This window comes from Melanostigma gelatinosum (genome assembly GCF_949748355.1).
Source record: "Melanostigma gelatinosum genome assembly, chromosome: 19".
In the NCBI taxonomy this organism is placed as follows: domain Eukaryota; kingdom Metazoa; phylum Chordata; class Actinopteri; order Perciformes; family Zoarcidae; genus Melanostigma; species Melanostigma gelatinosum.
The window spans coordinates 253,479-279,409 of NC_136652.1; the positions used below are offsets into that span (position 1 = coordinate 253,479).

The window sequence follows — 25,931 nt, forward strand, 5'->3', positions numbered from 1 at the left end:
TCGCTGGCCAGAAGCTGTCCCGTTGTCGTCAAGAACGGCAGATGAGGTGGCTCTGGTTTTTATTCAGACTTGGGTCGCCAGGTTCGGAGCCCCAGCTGACGTTTCCTCGGACCGAGGCCCACAGTTTACATCAGAGCTCTGGAATGCAGTTGCAGGAAGTCTAGGGGTGATGCTCCATCGCACATGCCTACCACCCGCAGGCTAATGGTTTATGCGAGCGGTTCCACCGTTCTATGACAGCTGCTCTCCGGGCCAGCCTCAAAGACAGTGGTTGGGTGGACAGGCCTCCGTGGGTCATGTTGTGGCGTAGGACAGCCCCCAAGGACGACCAAGGACGATCACAAGGAGTGAGGAGGGATCTCCGAGGAGCCATGAGCGAGGACGCACGAGAACATCATCTCCTTCTTTTTTGTTTTTTGGCGGATGGCATCCAGTAAAAGGTGCATTACCGCCACCTACTACGCACGAGAACAGCCTTCCAGGGAGTGTTTTAACTGCTGACACGCCCCCTCACTGTTCATCAGTTATGTGATTGGACGCTGCAGCTGATCGGACTGACTGACTGGAGTTTCATACCAGAGTGAAGACAGCTCACAGATTAAACGGAAGCTTTATTTTTGATTCGTTTTCTGATTCACCGTCTGGTTTAAATATATGTTTATTGTAGACTGAACAAGAAAAGGACCACAAACAACTTTCTTCATTTGTTGGAAAGATTTGTCTTTTCATGATCTGATATTTCTCTCAATAACTTTTATTATGGGTACAATTAAAGTCAGAGAGAGTTGGAGAGACACATATATATATATATATATATATATATATATATATATATATATATATATATATATATATATATATATATATATATATATATATATATATATATATATATATATATATATATATATATATATATATATATGCATTCAGTCAGTAGAAATCAATCCTGCTCTTACAAACAGAACACGGTTTGTTAAAGAGGTAACAGACTACAGAGATAAAACACCTCTACTCTCGCAGTGATGATTACTGTGTGTCTTTATTAGTTATTAGTATTATTAGTTACTATTATTAAGTACAGTGATCATGTGAACATACACAAACTTCTCAAAAGTCTCTCCAGATGTTAAAGCCGACTGACAGCTGTGTGATCAGCTGTAATCAGCTGGTCCGCCGTCATCAGAAACTGACGTCACTTCACGTGACGCAACTGAGGAAAGGAAGTCTCATATCTCTTAAAACACATTTCCTCGTTTCCTCTATCCTCGCATGGTTTCCTTGCGTCTATCCATGCATCCCTGGGGGGAGGGACTAAGACGCAAGGAAAGGACGCAAGTGAGGGAAATGGGGATGCAATTAAGAGACGGACGCACCCACGGAGTGCTGTCATCGGGCGTCTGAAGCTCACTCTGCTATCCATTACTTTTCACTGCAGTAAGGCAGACCGTAGTAGTCGCCTCACAGATACAATCGCTAGTCTGATGTGGGACTTCCTGGTCAGGCAGACGATTTACACAATAATCAGAAAACGTACGCTAATTTCTCGGACTTCTCTCCGCTAACCCACTACGCAGTCTAGACATCGGGTTCCAACCTGGTTCCAACGTTATCTCGACTGTTATTTCGCAGTGGTAAACAGAGTTCGTTAGTTAAGGTTACTCAACATCAAAGTTAGCTAGCTAGCAAGTAAGCTAACGTCAACGAAAGGGCTCTGTGTGCTCTAGCCATGTCCGCTTCGGCTGGATGCTCCCCGGCTGCTCAGAGCTCAGGCCTTGGCCCAGGTATGTCTATGTTTCGCTGGCTAGAAGTGCTGGAGAAAGAGTTTGATAAGGCCTTCGTGGACGTGGATCTGCTGCTTGGAGAAATAGACCCAGATCAAGTCGACATTACGTACGAGGGTCGGCAGAAGATGACCAGCCTAAGCTCGTGTTTTGCTCAGCTCTGTCACAAAACACAGACGGTTTTCCAACTGAACCACAAACTAGAAGTGAGTAACTCTTGTATGATTGACACCTTACATTTTATTGTATCGTTAAGTGAGGTTATTCATCGTTTGGACTCCCCTGCCGAGACTGAATAGAATAGAATAGAATTTATACTATCTTTATCCCTTTAAGGGGGAAATGTTTCTCTTCATTTGACCCATCCCTGTATATATAGGCAGAGATGGGCAGTATTTCTATTGTATTTGAAATACGTATTTCAATTACTTTTGAGTATTTTGTAATTTGTATTTTATAGGGCCGATACAAATCGAACGTAATTTGTAACAAAATACTTTACAGTGGAGTAATTGTTTATTTAAAATACTCAAAATACTTTCTCCACAAATAAAAAAACAGTTCACGAGTTCAGTCTTCAGATCTTCAAGTTCAACAGATTGTCTGTCAAGTTAAATATTTTACCTGAGTGTGACAGATGTCAACTAGCTTGATGTATAATTGATGTCTGGGTCTGGCTACATAGCCTATTGTATGTACATGGTGATGGTTATAATATCAAGCTCGATGCTAACATGCTAATGACGCTAGCATGCTGTCTCGGCTGTGCAAAGCCAGTGTTTAGCAAGTTAACTTATCAGTCGAGTAGCTAGCTATGGGAAGAGGGAGATTGGGAGCTTGTATGTTCATGATAATCTTATCACGAGACGTCTGACCATCTAATCGTGCACTGAATTACAAGTTATGCTGTATCTTCTCAATGTGAATGCCATAATGTTATATCAATTACTGGCAGATAATATAGTTCACAGTTAGCCAGGCTATGACAATAGATGTCCATTTGTTAAAAAAAACTAAAAAGCATTAAATATCCATTTTATTTAAAAGGCATATTATGAAACTATTCTTAGTTTTATTATTTCATACATTTTACAGTTGGCCAGGTGGACAACATGTCTCAGCAAGATGATGTTCAAAAAGGACCATCAACAAGCACAGATGTGCTTAGTTACACTGACATTCTGTGACTGTTCTTCCTGTTAGTGGGGTTCACTAGAGCTTTGTGTACATTATAGCCCAAACCTGAATGCTCCGCTATACCAAATTGTGAGAAAATGGAAAATCCAGAAAAAAGTATTTCCTGTATTTTAAATACAAAATACATGTATTGGATTTTGTTACATTTTCTGGCACCAGTATTTTGTATTTTATTTTGATACATTTATTTGAGGAGTATTTTGTATCAAAATACATTTTCATGTATCTTTGCCCATCTCTGTATATAGGGAGCAGTGGGCTGCCAACGACAGGATTGATAACATCATGCCGCTCTCGTTCATGGCACATTACCCCGGTAACTTTATGTCACAGGCGTTCATGTACTGGCATATGCCACTGCTGACCATGGGTATATCCCAAGTCCTTATTTGTTATTTCCTCGCTCCTCGAGCTTCGCTTGAAACGCAAGTTGTTTTGCGCCGCCATATTGATATTAACCAGCGACCCTGTTAACTGGCGACCTTCAGCCGAATGCGTCTGTTGTTGTCGTAGTTACGGCAGCTGTTGAAAACGAGAAGAGAGCACTTACCTAGCTGTCCTCATGAATGCCGCATTGTTTAGTTTTGCAATACAGTGTCAAGCCTTCTCATTTACAGTCTTTGGTCAAAACATACCCCAGAAAGGAGAGAGGAAATGAGGAAATATGTTTTAACCCTTTGATACACAACATGGGTCAAAAGTGACCCGACGGAGTTTTAATTGTAAATATCTTTGCAATAAATAAAAAGGCCTTCTCTGCTGGCCTAGACAGAATCACAAAGTTATAGATATTTTATAATTTAATAATTTTTTATAAATACACGACATGTAGTATTTTTTTTCCCATTAGCTTATTTTCTCATTGCACAGCTCCTGTCTTCCTCAGTTGCTCTGCTGTTAGGGGAGGCTCAACTGTCTTCACTGTTGAGCCTCCCCTAACAGCATTCATTGACGCCTTCTGGCGGTACAGAGAGCAGAGGAGAATTGGCGCAACCATGTAGAGACAGAAATGACATGCCGTCGTGTAAATAAGATAGATAACATCAGGCTATTTAGTTTGTTTAATAAAAGGACAAGGTGTAGACCTGTTCTCATCGTCGGAAATACACGAGGGCAAAGGGCAAAACTGACCCTAAGAAATATCATTTTGCCCCTGACATCACTAGGAGAGGGGCAAAAAATGCCCCCGAAGTTTCTAAACGAATAAAAAAATGGAGCGCTTCTTAATCAGACCTGTGACTGCGGTCAACTCAGCAGACACTTAAATTTGAGTACACCTATATCCTGAAATTCACAGCAGATCGGGAGCAAGTGAAGGACTTTGAAAGTTAACGGAAAGATTAACGTGAGACAACATCCGGTTTCTTAAGACGAACATCCGGTTTAATATAATGGTAGGGAAAACACTGATAATGGTGGTGGCTGGTGCCATGTGGCAGTGGAACACCAGTGACATATCACGAAAAATTGACATTTGAGCAGTGGTGGGCCAGCTAGGCCTTCTCTGCTGGCCTAAAAATAATCACAAAGTTATAGCTATTTAATAATTTTTCACAAATACACCATGTATTATAATTTTTTTTCCCGTTAATTATTTTTCTCATTGCACAGCTGCTGTCTTCCTCAGTTCAAGGAGAGCTTTTATCCAATCAGATTCAGCCCCTATTTCTCCATGTAAGGAGAGAGGCAACGAGGTCCTCTAGGTAGACTTTGCAGATTTAAGTGTGTGGGGACGATATTGTTGATTGTCATAGTCTTCAATCAGATCTTTAGTTTGACATGTTGGGCGTATTCTTTGACGTGCCACTGGCACCGAGGTAGCCTTCTAAGTACGTCAGCATTGCCCCTCGCAACTCAAACCATGGTTTTCTCCTCGCAGGCTGTAATTTTGCCTGCGCGAGCAGAGATATTCTGCGCGAAGTGATGCGAGAGCGCTCGCAAAAGTAATATATGTGCGCGGCTGTTAGATTTGCACACGCAGGACCTCGACACACGTTCGTGTGGATATCATTTGTGCTCTCGGATTTTGTCATTGATTTGCCTTCATAGCCACACGTTAATGCTGACTTAGTTGTAGGCCAGCTAGAAGGCTCTGACATGTTAAAGAATACGCCCAACATGTCAAACTAAAAATGTGATTGGTTGAAGACTATGATAATCAACAATATCGTCCTCATTTACTTAAACTGCAAATGGATTCACTTGTAAGTCTGTAGACCTCTGGGCAGATTATTTTACTTAGAGACAGCATAAGGGCGAAATCTGATTGGATAAAAGCTCTACTTACAACAAGCTTCTGAGGAAGCACAACTGAGGAAGACAGTAGCTATGTAATGAGCTAATGGGAAAAATATTTAGACTGCATGTAGTGTATTTCTGAAAAGATAATTAAATCATAAAATAGCTATAACTTTGTGTCTAGGCCAGCAGAGAAGGCCTTGCTGGCCCTGATGGCTCACCACTGGACCGATGTATGTCCAGCTCTTCAGATAATTATATATTATTATAATATCAATTAAATTTGGCGTCATTAACATGAACGTTTCAAAAAACAATGTTGCCAAAGCATCAAAATAAAAAAGTAAACAATAATATTCATAAAATTAACACATTACTATTCTTATATAATAATTAGTGCTGGGTAACGATTAACAACCTTTTCTATCCAAAGAGCCATTTTGCCTTATTTTCCACCAAATAAAATTCGTCTGGACCGCAAAAGCTACTTGATACCACAGCTTATAAAGTTGTACATACAGTTATATTATATATACAAACACTATTTGTATTATAAATGTATTTGTATTTGTATATAGTTGTATCTATGAAAATATAGAACAAGAATAAAGACAATTCTTACATATTTTTGCAATTTTACCTGTTATAATAATATCAAACTCTTATGAAGAGGAGAGTTTTCTGCAGCAGCTGAGAAATAGCTCTTTGTCGCTCATCTCCAGCGTGACACTTTTCAGCAAATGCTGTGTGCTTGTTCTGGAAGCATAGAGGTAAGCCAGCATCGTTGGCAGTGAAAGCAAATGAAGATGTCCACGCAGAGTTAAACTCTCTATTTTCCTCCGTGACTTTTCTTTTTTTGGATTTATCCATTGATGGTTTACAGGGGGCGGGGGTCTGACAATCATGATCAGCCACCTGCAGGGAAAAGCGCTTGACAGGGGTAGATTTAACTGCCTGTGGGAATAATTGACATATAAGATTCTGTTCATTCTTGCTTATAAATGATATTCTCTCTGAACACGTTTGTGTCATGTGAGATAAGTTCTTTGATCAGCGCAATGTTCCTTTTCTAATTTCTATTTCCTCGTGTCTCCCCCGTGTGTCGCGTGTGTGTAAACCTCGCTCGAGTCATGAAACTTGTCAGAATACTCGTATTTGATTGGCTGAGCTGCATCACGTGATGTGATTTGCAATGCATTGGTCGGTGTGTTTCCTGCACCGCCGACCAAGTGCCGTAACAGCTGAATAAGAGGCGCCGGTTAAATTTTACGGTCTGTGCCCAATATGTATAATTCCGAATTATCTATCGTTTTTTAGTTCCTAGGTCCGGATACGGTGCACCAGTTGGGGAGGGAGCTGCACCAGAGAGGCTTTTTCCATCGCGCCGCAAAATCGCCAACGCGTGATTTGAAATTTTTCAACTTCTGCGAAATAATCGCGTGACGCTGTGCCGCGATAGCCTATCAGCGTTGAGTTGTCCCCCTGTCATCACTGACTTCCTGCCGCTGTTGAATCAGGAAATAAATCCTGTAGCCGTCTGTGTTCACCCAGAGCTCTACGATACCTCATATCAATGGAGACTGGACCAAACTATGTGTATACACATAGTTTGTGTGTGTGTGTGTGTGTGTGTGTAAACCATATGGTACAAACAATGAATAGACGCTGCATATTTACGTCTACATGACGTTATTGAGTGCTGGTGGAGCTGCTACAATGTTAGCATAGCCTAGCACCGATCCATCAGAGCTCCATTGAGAAGACAAGTAGCCTACAAATCGGCATTATTACATAGTTATTTCCCAGTCCCTTTTTGTCGGAGAAGACGAGTACAAATCGGCATCATTATGTAGTTATTTCGGAGTCCCTTTTTGTCGGTTTATTTGCCGTTAAATCACAGCTAAATTCTTTTGGTGTTCGTGGTTTTGTGTCTTCCTTTCGATTTCCAGTATGTGGTCTCTCAGCCTTTACTTGGTGAGGATCTGTCTCTGCTTTCTATCTCTGACAGTAATAATAATAATAATGCATTTTATTTGTAACGCACTTTTCATTTTAAAAAAAATCTCAGAGTGCCACAGAGCCAGTACATAGTAAAAACATAGTAAAAAGCATAGTTAAAACATAGTTTAAAAAAAAACTATAATAAAATAAAAACCAGTGCATGAACAGAAACACAAAAGAAATAACTGACACTGATTTAGGTCAGAAAGGCTTTCCTGAATAAAAAGGTTTTTAGGCCAGTCTTAAAAGAGACCAGTGTCTGTGTTGCCCTTAGGTGGTCAGGGAGACTGTTTCATAGGCGTGGAGCTGCCGAGCCAAAGGCCCGGTCGCCATGGTGCGGAGCTTGGTGCTGGGGACCCGGAGGAGCGAGCTGTTTGATGATCTGAGGGTGCAGGTGGAGATTTGGGGAGTGATGAGATCTTGTAGGTAGGGAGGTGCATGTCCATTTATGCATTTATGTGTGAGTAGTAGGACTTTGTAGTCAATCCGGAATGAGACAGGGAGCCAGTGTAGGGAGGGCAGAATGGGTGTTATGTGCTCATACTTCCGGACTCTCATCAGGATCCTGGCAGCGCTGTTTTGGATGTATTGCGGCTTCTGGATGTTCTTGGCAGTGATCCCAGTGAATAGTGAGTTGCAGTAGTCCAGTCTTGAGGATATAAAGGCGTGGACCGACATTCTGACAGTTCATCATCTCTTTAGTTCCAGATAACATTCTAATCTAACCTTTTACTTTTAGTTTCTTCTTTCCAATGTTGTATATAGTTTTCTTGACATTGTGTTGGTGTTTGGAGAGCAGTGTTGTTGTAAGACAGGTCCCAGTGTGTCTGAGAGGGGCAGTTAGCCTCAGCACCAACTGAGAAAGGGGACTGATTGAATTAGCACTAAAGAGTGGGAGCAAATATAACTTATATATTGTAAAATATTGGCTGATCCTAGGGCTGGGCGATATGGCCTAAAAAAAAAATCTCCGATTTTTTTACAAAAAATCCGATTCACGATTTAAATCGATTTTTTTCCCCCAAAATTTTTTGCAGATGACAGAAGCTGTTGAAAACAATTTTTTCTTTTATTTTGTGATGATTTTCCCAAGTAGGTTGATAAAAATAAAGTGCAAACAAAACCTGAACATTGTAGAAAGGTGCCTGTAGTATACAAAAAGTATTTGGTCACTCTTTTGTTTGCCTGAATCATTTAAATATAAAATTAAATTAAACATAACATTAAATGGCATTAAATAGTAGCCTTCCATTGTAAACAACTGTGCAAATGTAACTTTTTACAGTAAGCTTTTCTAACTGAATACACTGATACAAACACAGCATGAAATAAAATGTATATGACCCTTTAACATTCACATTTTCAAAAGTGCAACATCTGATCTAACATCAACATAACATATTTTGCACAGTAAATAAGTGCATGTAAACAAAATCAAGTGCATTCACAACATAACCAACAGTATTAAACAGTAGTGCATGTTTTTTCTAAATATTTTTTGCCAGGAAGACAAGCCTGTCTACTACCTCTGGCTTCAGGCATGCACGGTGGCATGTAACAATGCCCCCCCCCCACACACTGAAAAGCCTCTCAGAGGGGGCACTTGTAGCTGGCACAGAGAGGTATTTCTTTGCTAAAGTACTTAGCCTTGGAAAGTTAAGTTGGTGACGCTTCCACCAGTCAAGTGGATCGGTGTCTGGGTCAACCTGCTGGACCACAGGTCAGTTGTTGCGGAGTAGAATGACATCCCCTCCAGCTCCGCAGAGATCCTTTGGCGTGTACTATTGTACAGCCGAGGCAAGGCAACGTCAGAAAAATGTTTACGGCTTGGTAGCACGTACCTGGGGTCCAAAGCTTTGAGACGGTGAATAAACCCCGGCTTTTCCACGGTGTATATGGGCACCATATCTTTTGCGATATACATCGCGACTGCATCCGTGATGGCTTTCCACCGGGCACTCTTCTTCTCATGCGGAGTACAGTTGGTGAATGTCTCCAAAATGCTGGGTTGTTTTTGTGAGGTGGCGGCGGCAGCAGTGAAGCTGCTGGCCGCCATTGTTTTAGTTTGTAAACAATGCGCGCGCACTCTACTACGGGAAAAAGGGGTGGGGGCGATTTTCTCGATTTTCAATAAAACACATCGCCTTAAAGCACACATTCGAATTAATCGATTAAATCGATTTATCGCCCAGCCCTAGCTGATCCTTTTGTTTTTTTATTATAGCACCTGGTCTACAAGGCTCAAGACATTTTTGTTTTGCCACCATCCCAAAAATCTTTTCTACAGCTAAACCAGCATGTTATAGTCATCTATAGTGTTATTTTCTTCATAAAAACACAATTCAAATGATACGAAAATAAAAGATTGTATTTTTAGTGATTAAAAATCTTGTCATGTAGTTTTAATGATGTATTATAAGTAGTGCTGGGCAAGTTAACGCGTTATTAACGCATTAATTAATTAACGCCGACAATTATTTTATAGCGCGTTAACTAATTTTTTTATTTTGAAAGTCCGTTGCTCACTGGCAGCGGTGGAGGAATGGAGACAAGTGGACATCGCTGCGGTAAAGTCAGCAGACACTCAGATCTCCGTGGTCAACTCAGCAGACACTTACACTTTAGTGCACCTATATGCTGACATTCACGGTAAACACATTTAAACGGCACAGATCGGGAGCGAGCAAAGGACTTTGTTAGCGGAAAGATTAACGTGAGACAACATCCGGTTTCTTCAGACGAACATCTGGTTTTCAGAATAAGATTCCAACAAAGTGTGAATTATATTCACATTAAGTATAAAACATGCTGCCTGCATCTCGTGATTAAAGTGTCTTTATTCTTTGATCGCTGGGTAACCATCATCACCTCGGAGTTACAGCATTATATTGATGAACAGTAGAGCTGCATTCACATGCTCTGACTGTCATGAATAGGGTTGGGTACCGAAACTCGGTGCCAATATGGAACCGGTTCCTACACGTCCGGGATCTACCGGACCGAAACGTAACGCAGATTTCGGTGCTTCCTTTCGGTGCCTGAGCCGATTGAAATACTTTTTTTACACTACTCTGATGACTCCGTCCTGGCAGGAGGACTCGGTCCTCCGCTCCTCACTCATAGTATTATTCCAACGGGGTACTTAGCGCTGTCGCTCATAAGCACAACAACACAGCCACGCGAAAGCTTCTTCTTCTTCTCCTCCTTTGAGGTGTACTGGCGGTTGGCAAACGACGAAGTGGCGCATTACCGCCACCAACTGGTCAAATAAAATAAGTCATGAGACGTGTCGTATTTTGCCAGAGAAGGCAAATATGCTCATATTTCTGCAAAATAATTGCTGAAGTTTGAAGCTGTAGTGTGTGTACAGAGTGTGTGTGTTTTGTATTCATTTATATTTATTTAAGTATACTGTAAACTGTTAACAGTTGATGTGTTGTTCATAGTTAAAAAGTTTGAAGCTGTAGTTTGAAGCCAAGTGTTTTGTATTTATTTATGTTTATAGTATACTTTAAACAGTTAATATATTGTTCAATTTGAAGAAAAAAGTATCGGTTCAGGCACCGTTTAGGCACCGGTATCGGAAAAAACCCAAACGATACCCAACGCTAGTCATGAAGACAGACATTTTTGCTGAAACGTGCAGAAACATTTTATTCCTGTTGCACAGCAGTGGAACGTTTCACATACAGTCACACACTGAGCACAGATAGTGAAGAGATAGAACTGCTACTGTGTAAAGGGAACACTACTGTTAAAAAGCACCTGATTTGTTTAAAGTGTTTGCAAACCAAATGTGATTGCCCTTTTGTTCATATAGCAGTACTTTTAAAATAAAAGTGCGCAATATACTACTTTTGAATTCATTATTGAACTTTGCCATAACAATGCGATTAATCGCAAAAATCCATGCGATTAATCGCATGGATTAATTAAATATTTTAATCGTTGCCCAGCACAAATTATAAGCTTCATAAGTTTATAGCTATTAAACAAGTCATCTATTTATGTTGTAAAAACATCTCCTTCAAACAACTGGATTTAGCTAACTAGTTAGTGAAGTTTCTCACGAACAACATTTTACAGATAACATGTAAACACATCATGATAACGTTATAATTTACCTTCGCCCGATCATATTGTAACTGAAGTGAACCGCCTTTCTCCTCGTGTAAATTTAAACACGGATTAGTTGTTGATAGTGTAACATTATCGAAGATAAGCGACTAGAAAACATAAATGCTGATGTCCGAATGGCATATTTTACTGAATATTGGTTGATAACGATCGTCAGTGAAACTTAATTTCACACTGTGATGATTAACGTTGAACTGTGTAATTATTCTGTGACCCACACGCGTGCCGAACCGCGAAGGGGGATCAGTACGGATTATGTATCAACAATCGTACATTACAGCACTATCTGGTATATGTCATTCATTAGATCAGGTGAGTTCAAGGCCATGATGAAAGGAAGTTTTTATTTATACAGCTTATGGGTTCTTTGTGTCCCTCATTTAACCTGAGAGTTTTAAGAAAATATGTATTTGTTGGTGGTCTGAAAGGAGAGATTTCTGTCTGACAGTGAATGCATATATGAACACATTTTTGTCGACACAGTTATAGATTGATGTTGGTATTTACAGTTGTGTCTATGTATTTAGCGTTAGAATTAATACATCATTTTTTGATTCATATTTCATTTAGAATGTTGCCGGAATTATTTACCATACAACCAACCGTATTGAAAATAAAAAAATGTTGGCCAGATGTGTAAATAATGTGTACATACAACAACTACACAATTTACACACAAAACTGACAATTATCAAAGTGGGAAGTGTGGTGAGAAAGGGGTGTAGACATGGTTTTCTAGAACAAACCCAGGGTAGAAACAATGAGCTGAAGGACAGAATATAGGAACAAAACATTGTTTGTTAATGTGTTTAGCCAGTTTTACTGATTTGTATTAAATTATTTGTACATTTTTATACAATTTTCATTTGCACTCAACACAGCATTCTCGAAAATCAAAGGCTAGTTTATACACTTGATTTAAATTTTGTTTTTGATAGACAAGCTATAGAAAGGAGACATTATTTCTAAACTTGTCCACCCTCTGGCACACCCAAAGGACATAGCTGTCCTTACAGTGTTGAATGGTTTGTGTTAAGAGCTGTCGCCGTGTGACTTTGCTCGATGTTCTGACAATCCTTCTTCCAAACTCTTTACTCTCCACTCTAGGCTCAGCTGGTGGACCTGCGTTCTGAGCTGACTGAGGCTAAGGCTGAGCAAAACGTGATAGAAAGGGAGGTCCATGACCAGCTCCTGCAGCTTCATGCTCTCCAGCTGCAGCTCCATGCCAAGCAAGGCCACGCTGAGGACTCTGACTCCATCAAAGACAGACTGGTAGGTAGGAGCAAGAGATGTTGGCCACAACCTTCACACTGAATCCATCTAAGTTTTACAACATGGCAAACCATTTTTACTATTTTTTGTCATGTTGGCTTTATTTGTAGTGACAGTATAGATACAGAATGAAAATACACGGAGGGAAAGGGTGGTATGTAATAAAACAACAGTCAGATGCGTGCAGCCACTTAGGCAAACTAAGTTTTTTTTAATTGTTTTTTGTGGTTAATTGAAAGGATAAAAAAATCATCATGTTGTCAACAAGCTCCTGCTGTCTGTGATTCAGTGTGATGCGTAGATGCTGCTTAATACTGAATTAATGATGTTGGGAAGCTAAAGAAAAAGTTTCTGAAAGAGGTCTCCAATTTCCAGATAAGTCATTGGAGGTCCAGTGTAGGCCAACGAGAGAGAACCCAGTCCAGTAGGAATATTCCTGCTTTTTAGGACAACATGTAACATTATCTGAAGGAGGAAGAACACCTACACTGTGAAAATAACTGCTTGAACAATATATAGCCGTAGCTCTAACACATATAGACTTCCTCACTTCTCTATATTTAGTTGCTTGTTGTACGTCATGTGTTGTTTGGGATGTGTCTGCATGAAACCTCATCTTAACTTTACAACATTTGGATTCATTGATGTGGTGAACATTGTACGCTGCCGTGGTATATAAAAGGACAGAGCGGCTACTGACATGTCTGCACTTCTTGTCTGTATACTAGTTGATGTTCATCTCATCAAACAAGCCCTGTTGTATGTAATAAACAAAGTCTTACTGTGCTACACATATGTTACAAAGTGCCAAAAAAGGTTTCTCTCTACAGGGAACTGATCAAAATATGAAAGCCATTATTTCTAACATGATCAGTGAGCCGTGTGAACTCTGGGCTCTAAATTGAACCACAACAGCACTGTTCTTCCACCACAATGCTTTTAACTGCTGATGTCCATAAATCTCTGTGATAGTTACTGAAAGGGTTCCGTGCATCTTCTGCTCATTGTATGAGTGTGTCTGTCACAATGGCCATTTTCTATAAATATATATGTCATGCAGTTAGTATTAATGCCATTTACACACCAGCAGGGGATTTGAGGATGTTCATGGAAGATTATTGAAAATGATCTCAATAATTTATTTTACCAATATAATTTCTTCCGTTATTGAGATTATAATTACAAAAGGCATTCAACATTTAGACATGCCTGCTGCTGAGCCTACACTTTGTCTGCCGAAGGGACTAGAAGCCTTTGTCACCAAAGTGTAATTAATGAAGTTACACATGGTAGTCTGAGGAAAATAGACTTTTCAGTTGCAATGCGGGCCAGTGTGGCTGCTACTGCTTTGCTGTTCCCTGCTGCTTTTCTATTGCTTCCACTGCCTCTATTCTTTCTTTTCAACAGATATGCATGTTGCATATCTGACACTTGTATTCAATGGTGAACTTCCTCACAATCTCTGTTTCCTGAAACAAATAATCTTTGACATCTTTCTCTTCTTTCTCTGCCTCTTTTTCCTCAAGCCTGCACCAACTTTGGAAGAGATGGTAAGTTTGTGTGTTGATGTATTTTGCAGGTAATCCGATTTTCAAATAAGTAGTTTGGATTAAATATAGAATGTGTAGCTATACCTCCTGAGTCCGCTGAGTCTAACTCCAACCACTGCATCATTTAGAAAAAGGGGGAGGGGAGATTTGTAGAATTTTAATAAATGTGGTGAGAATGTCAACATTAATCACAGTAGAGTCATATTATTAACTTTACAGCTCGAAGCACTCATTTAAGAGTGCGTTAAGACGTATTCCTGCATACGAACAGCCAGAAAATCTATCATACAGAATTACAATTAACATTAAAGCTGCGAGCAGCATTGATCGGGCCCTCGCAACTTCACGCACGTCGAGGGTACTAGCAGGACTCTGGGTGACGCGGCCATGCATTTGTGTGACCATCACACTCTGCGTGCATGAGTGAGATATTTCCTGCATAGACCAGCAGGGTAGCAAGATCATGTTGCCAGGTCTTAAGCCTCAAATGTTTTGAGTGTACATCCGATACAATCATAAATGTAAGCCTTTAAAGATCATTAAGAAAATGAATGTGTGTGAATGTGCTTCAGTGTTTGTAACATAACAGACAGTTATGGGATGTTTACTGGGATGGGGTTCAACTCCCTGCAGTGTCCTGCTGATTGTATTTGGACTTGCATGAAAGTTAACAGAACAGTAGTGCCATTTGCTGTTACTTGAACACTTTAATTTAACACTGTTTTCATTTTAAGTTATTCTGTAACTTTAGACTGTAGTGTGAAGCATTCATTATAACGTTTAACCTGATTGTCATGAAGAAGCTCTGGACAGATCATTTATACTAATGTCCACTGACATGGTTTGAAAATCCACTGTTATCTAACTTGCTCTCCAAGCATCTTAGTTTGCACATATTTAGCTCAGAGAAGTCTTTTTCTCATGGTGTGCCCACAAACCCTTTCAATAAGTTCAGTGTTTGGGCCGCTGTAATTATAGAATCCTGCTTACGTCCATGCTTATCAGTAGGTGGCGCTATGACAATGAGTTAATATTGGCATGCAGAAGTCCTAAAGCCATGACAGTCAACAAGTATGTCAAGTTTGGGACAGTTTTGACAAAGTACAGTCGAGTTACAACAGCTTGATGGATGATGGTGAACCATGTAAAATGGCCATCACACCATATCCACGTCGTTCGATGAAACCTAAAGCTTTTAGTAAGTTTTAATTGCTACGGTCTTCAGATTGTTCTGACCAAATTCTAAATTGATCGGATTAATTCCCTAGGAGGAGTTCGTAGTACAGCACCTGGAAATGGAAAAATGTAGTTGCTCCCCCTGTCATCACTGACTTCCTGCCGTTGTTGAATCAGGAAATAAATCCTGTAGCAGTCTGTGTTCACCCAGAGCTCTACGATACCTCATATCAATAGAGACCGGACCAAACTATGTGTATAACTACATGTGTGTGTGTGTGTGTAAACCATATGGTACAAACAATGAATGGACGCTGCCGTATTTAAGTCTACGTGAAGTTATTGAGTGCTGGTGGAGCTGCTACAATGTTAGCATAGCCTAGCACCGATCCATCAGAGCTCCATTGAGAAGACAAGTAGCCTACAAATCGGCATCATTTCGAAGTTATTTCAGAGTCCCTTTTTGTCGGTTTATTTTCTGTTAAATCACAGCCAAATCAGTTTATTTTGTGTTCCGACAGCTGTAGTAAACAGCGACCTGTGGCTTGCTAGACACAGTGAATACAGCTCGATACAATTCACGGAGCTCCTCTGAACAATATTATGAACCAGACATGACGGCGTTTGGCATTCCGACGTTTGAGGGACTTCCACAACACGTAACGTAACGATGGCCTGCCTCGGTCGGCGCTAGCTGCTATTGGCCTGTCTCGAACGATTCCGTCGTGACGCCCTTTCCGGTCATTACGCTGTCATTTTCTTCGGCGATGGCCAACCAAACGTAAATAATATTAATTCATACATATCAAATAATCTGTGTCAAATTTCATGAATATATATGGACGTTTATATGTCTAAATACTATAGGAAAGTGACTTTGATGAGAGAAAGCAGAAAGAACGCTCGGGCGACGCTAAAACAGCTCAAACGGAAATTAAGGAGCTTTTATTGCATCATTTGGAGTTGTTGAAGCGTGATATCATATTGTGAAGGACAGAACTACGGTCCCGGATGTGTTGACAGCATTGATGGTCATTTTTGCGACCCTGGAACAAGCGAATATCCCCGAAAAACCAGCAGCAGCCAGTGTTTACAACGAGGATAGAAGTCCGTACGGATTAGGCCAAGAGCAGTGCACGGCTAATTCACCCGTGTTAGCATCGTTTTAACGACTCTGGTAAAGGCAAAGCTAACTGTAATAATTACAACAATATTTCGTTTGAAAGGTACGAAGTTTAACTTCAGTTTAACACCATTAAATCAACTGAAAACATTACACGATAATTTTTATCAACATTGTACGTGAATTGTATTGAAACATTAGCTAAAAACTGTCCGGTTTGGGGTACAACTCAACAAAGCAGCAATTGTCCTAATTCCTTTCATGGTTGATAGCGGAAAGAAATGGCGGCCAGGTGAACGGCTTCCAGTCGATAAACCACGCCCCCTCTCCGGCGCTGCGCGATTTTGCGGCGTTTGGTGTGAACACGACCGGCGGCGCGTTGGACGCGATTTTGCGGCGCGTCAAAAAATCTACGCGTTTGGTGTGAACGCAGCATTAGACAGCCGAAGTGCACTTCCTCATTCGGGGGAGCATAGTTCGCAGCTGTGCTCCCCCGAATGAGGATTCTTAAATCGTGTGCACCTGGATTTGCATACAGAAACGCCCCGCCAGCTCCTTATAAGGGCATGCAACTGAAGAGCCGTGTGCACAATCGACAGACTCCACAGGCAACGCGAAAGCAACTTCAGACTGATTAAAATCATGTCAAAGCGGAAAGTCCTGTCCGGATCTGGTCCTATAGTGTTTTTCTCTGTACATTGTAATCCTAGTTTGACTTGGTTATAGTGAATGCATTGGGTGCCTTCCATTTCAGCCCATCATACAACATTTATCATTCGATAAATTAAGATGTACTTGAAATGTGTTCTTTTATTTTTGTTATTCATTTGTTTTTCTCCATTGAATGGTATATTTGACACTGAACTAGTTCATCATTATCTCAGTGATAGTGTCCAAATTAGCATAAAATATCACTGGTATGTAAAAACTACACGGACAACAAAATAGATGTAAATGTTGATCAAAATCTTATTCCCTCCTGCTCATAATAAAACAAGGAAACAACTCAAAAGTTGACACTGTCAGCTCCAGTCTCCATCCATTGTGTGCGGTCCTTAAGAATCAGGATTTAGGAGTGACGCGGATATGAAAGCTAGTTTATCCGTCTTTCCTTTACAAGCAGGAAAATTATTTCTCTTTATTTGAGAAAAGTTCATATTTGTGTTGTCAAATTTCACTATGACCCTGAAATTCTGTCTCTTGTGTATACTTCATATACTGAATGCAAGCAAAACTACAGAGCAAAATCACACTCTTTCTGACTAAACCAATCTATGGACTATCTGAAACAATGGATTTTCGTGGCCCCAAAAAAGCCCCCCCTTTCTTTGAATCCGAGAAATGGCCCTGGTCTGGACAGTCTTTTTCTCAACGCCTCAATAGGTAGATCTTGCCTGTCTTCAAGGCAGAGGTCGGGGATCTTGGGCTTAAAAAGGTTGGTGACCACTGGCTTATCTCGGCTCTTCCCCCTTTCGACTACGCTTTCAGTGGCGTTCGGTCCAGCATATCTGGCTTGGTAGTCGGCTGTGGACGTGAGTTGGTGAGGACCAAACCACAGCTTAAAACTGTGTGAATGTTGGACTTGAATACTGTGAATTCTAGTGAATATTGCTTATTTATCTACATAATTCTTTTTGCAGACAGAAGCATGTCTCCAGATGCACTTGGTGCTCAAACATAATCAAAGTTGTCCATTCCGTGTCGATGCCGGCCATATTATCTTGCCAGATAATTGTTTTGTTGCTGCTGTTTAAATTCCTCCTGATGAAAATTAAAAAAATGCACTACTGCTTTTGTTTTGTTTTTGTACTGTTTTTCTTGTGTAGCAATGGGCTAGAGATGCATTTCCTTCTGCAATACTGTGTTGGATAATGAAAATGAGTGATCCCATGAATTAATGCCAATGTCGCTCCATGTCAGCTGGATGTGTATAGGCATGCAAACAAATTTACCATGAAAACGTTATGGCGATTTTATGTTATTGTTGTTTATTGCTACTTGCACTCTAACTTGGACAAAAAACGGTTAATTCAGCTTTAACAAGTATACACATATACATTACTATTAAGCTTTAGATGAAATTCTAAAAGCAGATAAATGGAATCGGAACGAGGACTCAATAAGTTGAGATCCTGTTATACTGGGAATTCTGGCCAAATCGATTCCCTTTTCCGACTGCCAAAGCCAGCTACTGATCATTATTTCAGTAATAGCAGTGGATTGGCTTTTCAACTACAGCTTATTTTGGAAGCAATATGTTTAAATCACAAGAAAACAAGGATGTGAGAGAGTAATCTTCTTATTTGGTTCACTTACTCTACAACAACTAGTAATATATTAATTGACATTGCTCAACTTGGATATTGGTAAGATAAAACTCAACATGAAATTAATTATAACAGCTAAGTGCTTGTGTATTTGGCTACTAGCGATTGGAACAGAATTTTCACTCATCTTGCTTATAATGCTTGGTGTGTTGTGTAGGTGTGTGGTGTTCACATGTGATGTGCTTGTTCCAGGAGCAGGAGCTCGAGGTCAGCAAGAAGGAGAAATTAGCAGAGGCCAGGCTGGAGGCAGAAGTGAGACTATTTAAGAAGGAAAATGAGGCTCTTCGCAGACACATGGCAGTACTTCAGGCCGAAGTGTATGGAGCCAGACTGGCTGCCAAATACTTGGACAAGGAACTCGCTGGCAGGTAAGGAGTTTGAGATCACAACACCTTCAGGCTAAAGTTGAGGGTTTTCTGAGAACACGGCAGAATTAAACTATCAACAAATACAGCACTGTAATGACTAGGGGGGGCTCATCATGTACACAAATACATGTGTAATAATCAAACATACTACCGGTACACAAGCTCAGTAATAGCGGGCTTCCAATTCTTGACAATTTATTGGATAGCCTAGTTCATCTGCTGAGTGTTAAATACCCATTAGTGCACACACTGGTAGGATCCATTTAAAAGACGAGGTCTGCTTGCAGGTGGAAATGCTGTCACATGATAGCTCTGTCTGCACGTGATGGCTCTGTCTGCTTTTCAACTACAGCTTATTTTGGAAGCAATATGTTTAAATCACAGGAAAATAAGGATGTGAGTGAGTAATCTTCTTATTTGGTTCACTTACTTCACAACAACTTACTTGAGTCCAGAGCACTCAAGTGTAATAAGGCAGAGGCCATGGCGAATATATTTCTTAGGTGTGTTGATAAAAATAAATAACTAATGCAGATTATTTTTAGAAGGATGTAGCAGGCATCAGCACATAACTACATGAAATATGTTTTTGTCACTTGGACAAGCACTTTGACATTTTGACAGCCTTAATGTTATGATTGGTCCTCCAGGGTTCAGCAGATCCAGTTACTGGGCCGTGACATGAAAGGGCCAGCACATGACAAGCTGTGGAACCAACTGGAGGCAGAGATTCACCTTCACCGTCATAAGACTGTCATCCGAGCATGTAGGGGGCGCAATGATCCGAAGAAACCTCTTCTCTCGCCAGTGGGGCATGTCAGTGTAACACTACAAAACAGATGAAGCTATGGATACCTTTCTTTGTGTTTCCCAAGTTTAATGTGTTTATGTAATTTTAGGACCCAGATATTTTGAAGAAGAGCCAGGGAGTTGGCCCTATCAGAAAGGTGGTGCTAGTCAAAGATGATCATGAGGGACTTGGAATCTCCATTACAGTAAGAAGGGTTTGTCTTCCTTAAAAGTTGAAAATGGACCCACCCAGCAATTCAATACATTTGATGAGATGTTCACGCAACAGGGAATAAATATCACAATATGACACTAATGTGAATAGATCGCAGGGACGGTGTGCTTCTAACTCATAGTCCAAAAAGCCCAAAAAGCAGCGAACTACCTCTGCCCCAGCAGTGGACAAAGTGAATTATCTGGTCTTGTTATTGAGAGAGTGAAGTCCATCAAGTACCTGGTTGTACACATTGATGAAATTATAAACCATATACAGTCATGTCGATGAACTGACAACAAAATTGTCCAAATATTCCGGCTTGTTTTACAGGTTGTGTTTTTTTTCCTTAAATTTTAAGCACTTTTGAGCACCCTCATATACATTACTGTAATGATATATGGTCCCTAGGTATCTCACAGATTTTACAGCAGATTGACAGCTCCCACCGAGAGTGAAAGTGATATCTTTCACAACGTCTGTGTAATGTACTGTTGTATATATGCTCAACAACAGACTCGGTGACCTTTTTGTGGCTTGCTTTCTCTCAAATACATACGAGACTCGGAAAGAGCATCTTATTAAGGGTAAAAAATGTCTTCGTGGTTTGCAGAGGGGCTTAGCCTTCGACACACGACGCCCCCAAATCAGAATCAGAACTGTTTATTGCCAAGCAAGTTTTCACCTGCAAGGAATTTGTCGTGGTGGAAGGTGCATGACATTCAACAATAAACAATAACATTGAACTATCAAAATAACATTTAACTATGAAATAACACTTAACTATCAAAAACAGTCAGCACAGTGCAGGAAATAGAAACATATTTGAAATGTACAATAAGATATGTAATATAGGATATGGAATAAAGTGCACACAAAAACAGATAACAGGACCGTAAACCAAGTGAAGTGTATGAATGTTAAAAGTGACGAGTGTGTTTAAATAGAGAGACAGGGATGTGCGGGGGAGAGACCAGAAGGAAATGTCCTGGGGATGCCAGACTCAGTGGGGCACCCGGGCTCTGTTAATGAGCCCGACTGCCGATGGGAAGAAGCTGTTTGTGTGCAAATTTGGGGGCTCTCGGGCTTAGGGGGGATTGCAAGTATCGTCCAAAAAATGGTCATATTGATAGCCATTATTGTCCATGTGTACATTTTATATACCGGATTAAACAGCAACGTATGGGCAACACGATCATATAAGTCACTTTTTACACACTCCAAACACAACTATACACTACTAATATAAGCAACTAGAAAATTCCTGTGCGAAAATCTGCGTTATATTTACTGCACATCGATATTGCAACACGAAGCTTAGGAAAGATCCATACATCGCTTAGAATTCGACGCAGTACGCATGCATGCCTTTGGTTTTCCTCTCCGTGGAACCACTACAAAGCTGTGAGTGAACAACGGCAACATAACACTTCCCTACACCGGAAAAAATCCTTTATGAAGAATCAGAAAAATAACAGCAGAAATGATCCGGTTCAAAGCTACAATGATTGTTGGCAACTGCAGCCTGTCTGGTTTTCATCTGTTTCCTGTAGAAGGGGGGTCAATCTAACTTGTGGGACCCGGGGTTGTGTGGTCAGACTTTTAGCGAATGGAATTTTACGCTCGGGGATGCGCGCACTCTTTGCATCTTTACTCGCTGAAAATTCTGTCAATCAACACCCGGCTTCCACGCCCGCCTTCCTGAGACTCTGACGCGTCGAAGGGGGGCTCATTGACTGAAATCGACCGATGATAGGCTGAGCTAGAGCCCCATACACACACAGCAACTGAGAAAATCCTATGGATGAGAGCCAGCGACAGGCTCTGAGAGGACCCTGGCTCTCAAAATGATTCCAGATGGCTGTATTTGGATGTATAGAATAATATGAGTGATAAAAAAGTGAAATATATAGTATATAAAAGTACAATGTAAGAGCTGCAATAGCTAGTTCCAAAATGACGACCTCGCATGACCTCTCTGTACTAAAAGCCTCTTATTCTTCACTTCATCACAGCCAAACGTTATTCTAGGACTACTGATCGGTTGTGCTATGATTTGGGAGAGTTTTTAGGCTCTCAGCTGCATTATTTCAAAAACATGTTGTCAATAAAAGTGCTTTTTCTTTCAGGCGAACCTGATTGTCAATTTGAGCTGTGTAATATCTTAATGTACTATATTAACCAGCAACATATACACAATATTTACCCATCTGAACAGTCTCACAAGTGTTATCTGAATTATAGCATTAAAAACCTTGTAGTTACAGAATTGTGGTCTCTTTAGTATGGGTATGCCATTTTCGAGCAGAGGCCTAGCCATAGGGCTAGTGTTTAATTAAGGTAGCAGTTGCTACAAAGATATGTTGCCTGATTTTGTCTCCACTTATTACTGTGTCGTATCTATGTAGACTGATGGAATAAATATTAGTAGTCAGGCTTTAGTTATTTTGAAGTTTTTCTGTAGGTTGTGAATGTTGCTGTATAAAACATTCACTTTTTCAAATTCAATTCAATTTATTTTGTATAACCCAAAATCACAAATTAGCCTCAGAGGGCTTTACAATCTGTACACATACGACTTCCTCTGTCCCAGGACCCTCACATCAGAACAGGAAAAACTTCTCCAAAAAAACCTTTAACAGGGAGGAAACAAAGGAAGAGACCTGAGGGAGAGCTACAGAGGAGGATCCTCGATCAGGATGGACAGAAGTGTGACAGATGTCATGTGTACAGAATGAACAACATAACAAATATAGACAAGGTGTTAGTAGACTTGTATTGTAAATGCAATCTGCTGAGTGTTTGGAAACATATTCTCAAATTTTACATAACTAATCACGTTACTCCATTGTGTCTTATGAATAAACTGAACTGAGTGTTTGATAGTAAACAATAACATAAGAGTGGCAGCAAGGCACTGCTACTGGTTGGTCAGCACATCTCTCACATTAATAAAAACATTCCTGGCATCACCATACAATACATCTGGCTAAAAAGAGTTGCATGTGTTCTGTGACCAGGGTGGAAAGGAGCACGGAGTTCCCATTCTAATCTCAGAGATCCATCCAAGCCAGCCTGCAGACAGATGTGGAGGTCTGCACGTCGGAGATGCCATCCTTGCTGTCAACAGCATTAATTTGCGAGATTCCAAACACAAGGAGGCTGTCACCATTCTGTCCCAGCAGGTATAGCAAGCACACACACACACAAAGAAACACACTACTAACACAACACCTATTCCCTCAAAGTGCTCATTCATGGTGTCTGTGTCAGCGAGGACAGATAGAGTTTGAGGTGGTGTATGTGGCTCCAGAGGTGGACAGCGATGATGACAATGTAGAGTATGAAGACGACAGTGGCCATCGTTACCGACTCTACCTGGATGAACTGGACGACAGCAGCTCAGCATCCCTGCAGGGTAAGTTTGTATGTCTCAAGCATGACCATTTCTTTTGTTCAATAGTAAGGACTTAGTTGGGTTAATATCTTTAAAGTTTCTTTAAGTTTGACAATCAATACTCACTTAATTCTTATACATATGAGTCTGTGTCCACCCTGTAGCTCTGGAAAAGATGTCCTTGAGCAATGGAGGAGAGAACAGAGACACTGGGATCTCCAGTGAGACGACTGCAGAGGAAACTCCTTCAAAGCCTCCTGAGACTGACTGCTCCTCCTAGAGGCTCACCCTCGCCGTTGGCATTTGGAGATTTAACGAGAGGATTGGTTGTAAAATCCCTCTCAAAGAACTGAAGCAGAAAATTGTATAACAAGCATGAGGACATGGAAAATAAACCGAGACGGTCTTGACAACAATATGAGGACACTTTATGTCCTACAGGGACCTGGTAAAGGCCAGGGAATCATCTTTTACAAAAAAGAAAAAATCTGTCAACATTCACTGTCATTGTAGCGAGCAAAAGTGAGGCCACCCATGCTCCATCACATGACATGTTCAATCGGCCTGAGAAACCCTGCAAACGAGAGCCCTGGTAGCTCACCGGGTAGAGCTTGGGTTCGATTCCGGCCCCGGGCCCTTTGCTGCATGTCATCCCCCCCTCTCTCACCTGCCCTTCTTGTCTCTCTCTTACTATTAGATAAAGCAGAAATGCCAACAAATATCTTTAGAAAAACCCTGCGAAATAAATCTCAAGTTGAAAAATGCTGTAAATTTTGCCTGTTGTCACTGATACACTGTATCAAACTTTTGGAGACGCATTTGAAACCTAAGCCAGGTAGATAGGTGGATAGTCTGTTATATCCAGGGTCTAAACATTTTAACAACCACATGAACAAATATGATATTGGAAAGCTAAGAGGAATGATAGACAAAGATGTTGAACAGTGTGAAAGGCAGTTCATTTTGACTCAATTAACCAACAATCTTTACTCGTATTCCACATAAAAATCTTTAATAGAGAGCTGATGGAATTTACTGTCTGGTGACTGCTCTTGTCATTTGAACACCGTGATGTGACTCCCAAGCGGTTTCCAACGTGCGTCGTAAAGCTTTGAAGAACCATTTCAAAGGCGCTTAATAATCCCCTCCAGAACTGCTGCCTGCCTGCCTCTAATGTTTTAGAGAACAACCGGAGTCCTTTAAGACTCCAGTAGTATCTAAATGGTCGTGGTCAATAGTGTGTGGTATGTTATTTGTTCAGTGGGTCCTTGTCGAGACATAAAGCCCTTCAGAGCCAGCATTAAGCAAAACAATGAAAACTATGCTGTTTGTCCGTTTTAGGCTGAAGGGAGCAAGTTATCTTTCATCTTCTAGATAGTTTTATTAAAAGTGACAAATAGTGTTCCAAGTCCTTGACATTGCCCTGAAAACCTCATCCTGGTATGGTGTCCTATTTCTGAGTCGGGGACTGTAGGTCAAAGTAGACCCGTTATTCCGCCATAGTTCTTTAACCTTGTTCCATCACTAACATATTTTGCCATGTCGCTGTATGTTGAATATGGGGGGGGGGGGGGTGTACTCAAGTATGATATGCAATCATTCTTAGCAACGTGTTGCTCAATACTGTATTTAGTTGTTGCTTTTTTCATTGTGTCACATTGCAGTCTGTCGCACCTCGCATCATTTAATGCAGTAGAATACAACAAAGCACAAACTACTGTAAAGTGGATTGAGAGTGTCTGACACAGATCCATTATGGTGCCCAGCTTTTGTCTGTGTTGTCACCAGTGACAGTGAGGGAACCCTGAGTACGCCACGACTCTGTGACCTTCCAGCAGTCACTTTCTTCACCTGCTTTTTGTTATTCAGCTTCCTTGATACTTTCTTTGTCTCACCTAACTCTTCACACATCTGATGTGCATCTTTATAGGTAATGTATTCCATTTATTGAGCCCTTAAATAAAGTTTGGTTCCAGTTTGGTTTATTTGTAATACATTTGGAGTATTATCTTGCCTTTTTTGTCATCAGTTTCTTTGATCTCAGTTTGGAATTTAATTCTAATTCTAACTAGACTTGCAAGCAAGCATGACTGGGACCAAGCTCCCCCAAACTACTGGGACTCGTGTTCAGCTGTGGAGCAGCTGATGAAATTATCATCTCTAAAATAACGTTAAATTGTGTAAATAGTTTCAAATAATCTTCTAATTCTGGGCATATATCAGCAAGTACAATCTTAGTTTTCAGATATTTCTTGTCTTGTGAAAACGACTATTTATACATTCATGGTTTATTCCATAGGGACAGATGCAACATAATGTACACAGACAAACTTCTCCGATGCAATTATCAGAGCACAC

General features: G+C 40.6%; 1 protein-coding gene across 3 annotated transcripts; it reads left to right on the forward strand.

The window, feature by feature from the left end:
* The first annotated feature begins 1,470 nt into the window (after positions 1-1,470).
* On the forward strand, positions 1,471-25,553 carry gopc (golgi-associated PDZ and coiled-coil motif containing). Of its 3 annotated transcripts, XM_079291524.1 has the most exons (9): positions 1,471-1,990; positions 12,465-12,629; positions 14,156-14,179; positions 18,998-19,173; positions 19,824-19,989; positions 20,073-20,168; positions 23,197-23,361; positions 23,450-23,594; positions 23,738-25,553. In XM_079291524.1, exons 1-9 carry the CDS (start codon positions 1,730-1,732, stop codon positions 23,851-23,853), a joined length of 1,314 nt encoding a protein of 437 aa, XP_079147650.1. In that variant the 5' UTR covers positions 1,471-1,729; the 3' UTR covers positions 23,854-25,553. The 3 variants fall into 3 exon arrangements, with proteins under 3 accessions (XP_079147650.1, XP_079147651.1, XP_079147652.1); XM_079291525.1 differs by lacking the exon at positions 14,156-14,179; XM_079291526.1 differs by lacking the exon at positions 14,156-14,179 and having other exon boundaries at positions 19,004-19,173.
* Positions 25,554-25,931: the final 378 nt, after the last annotated feature.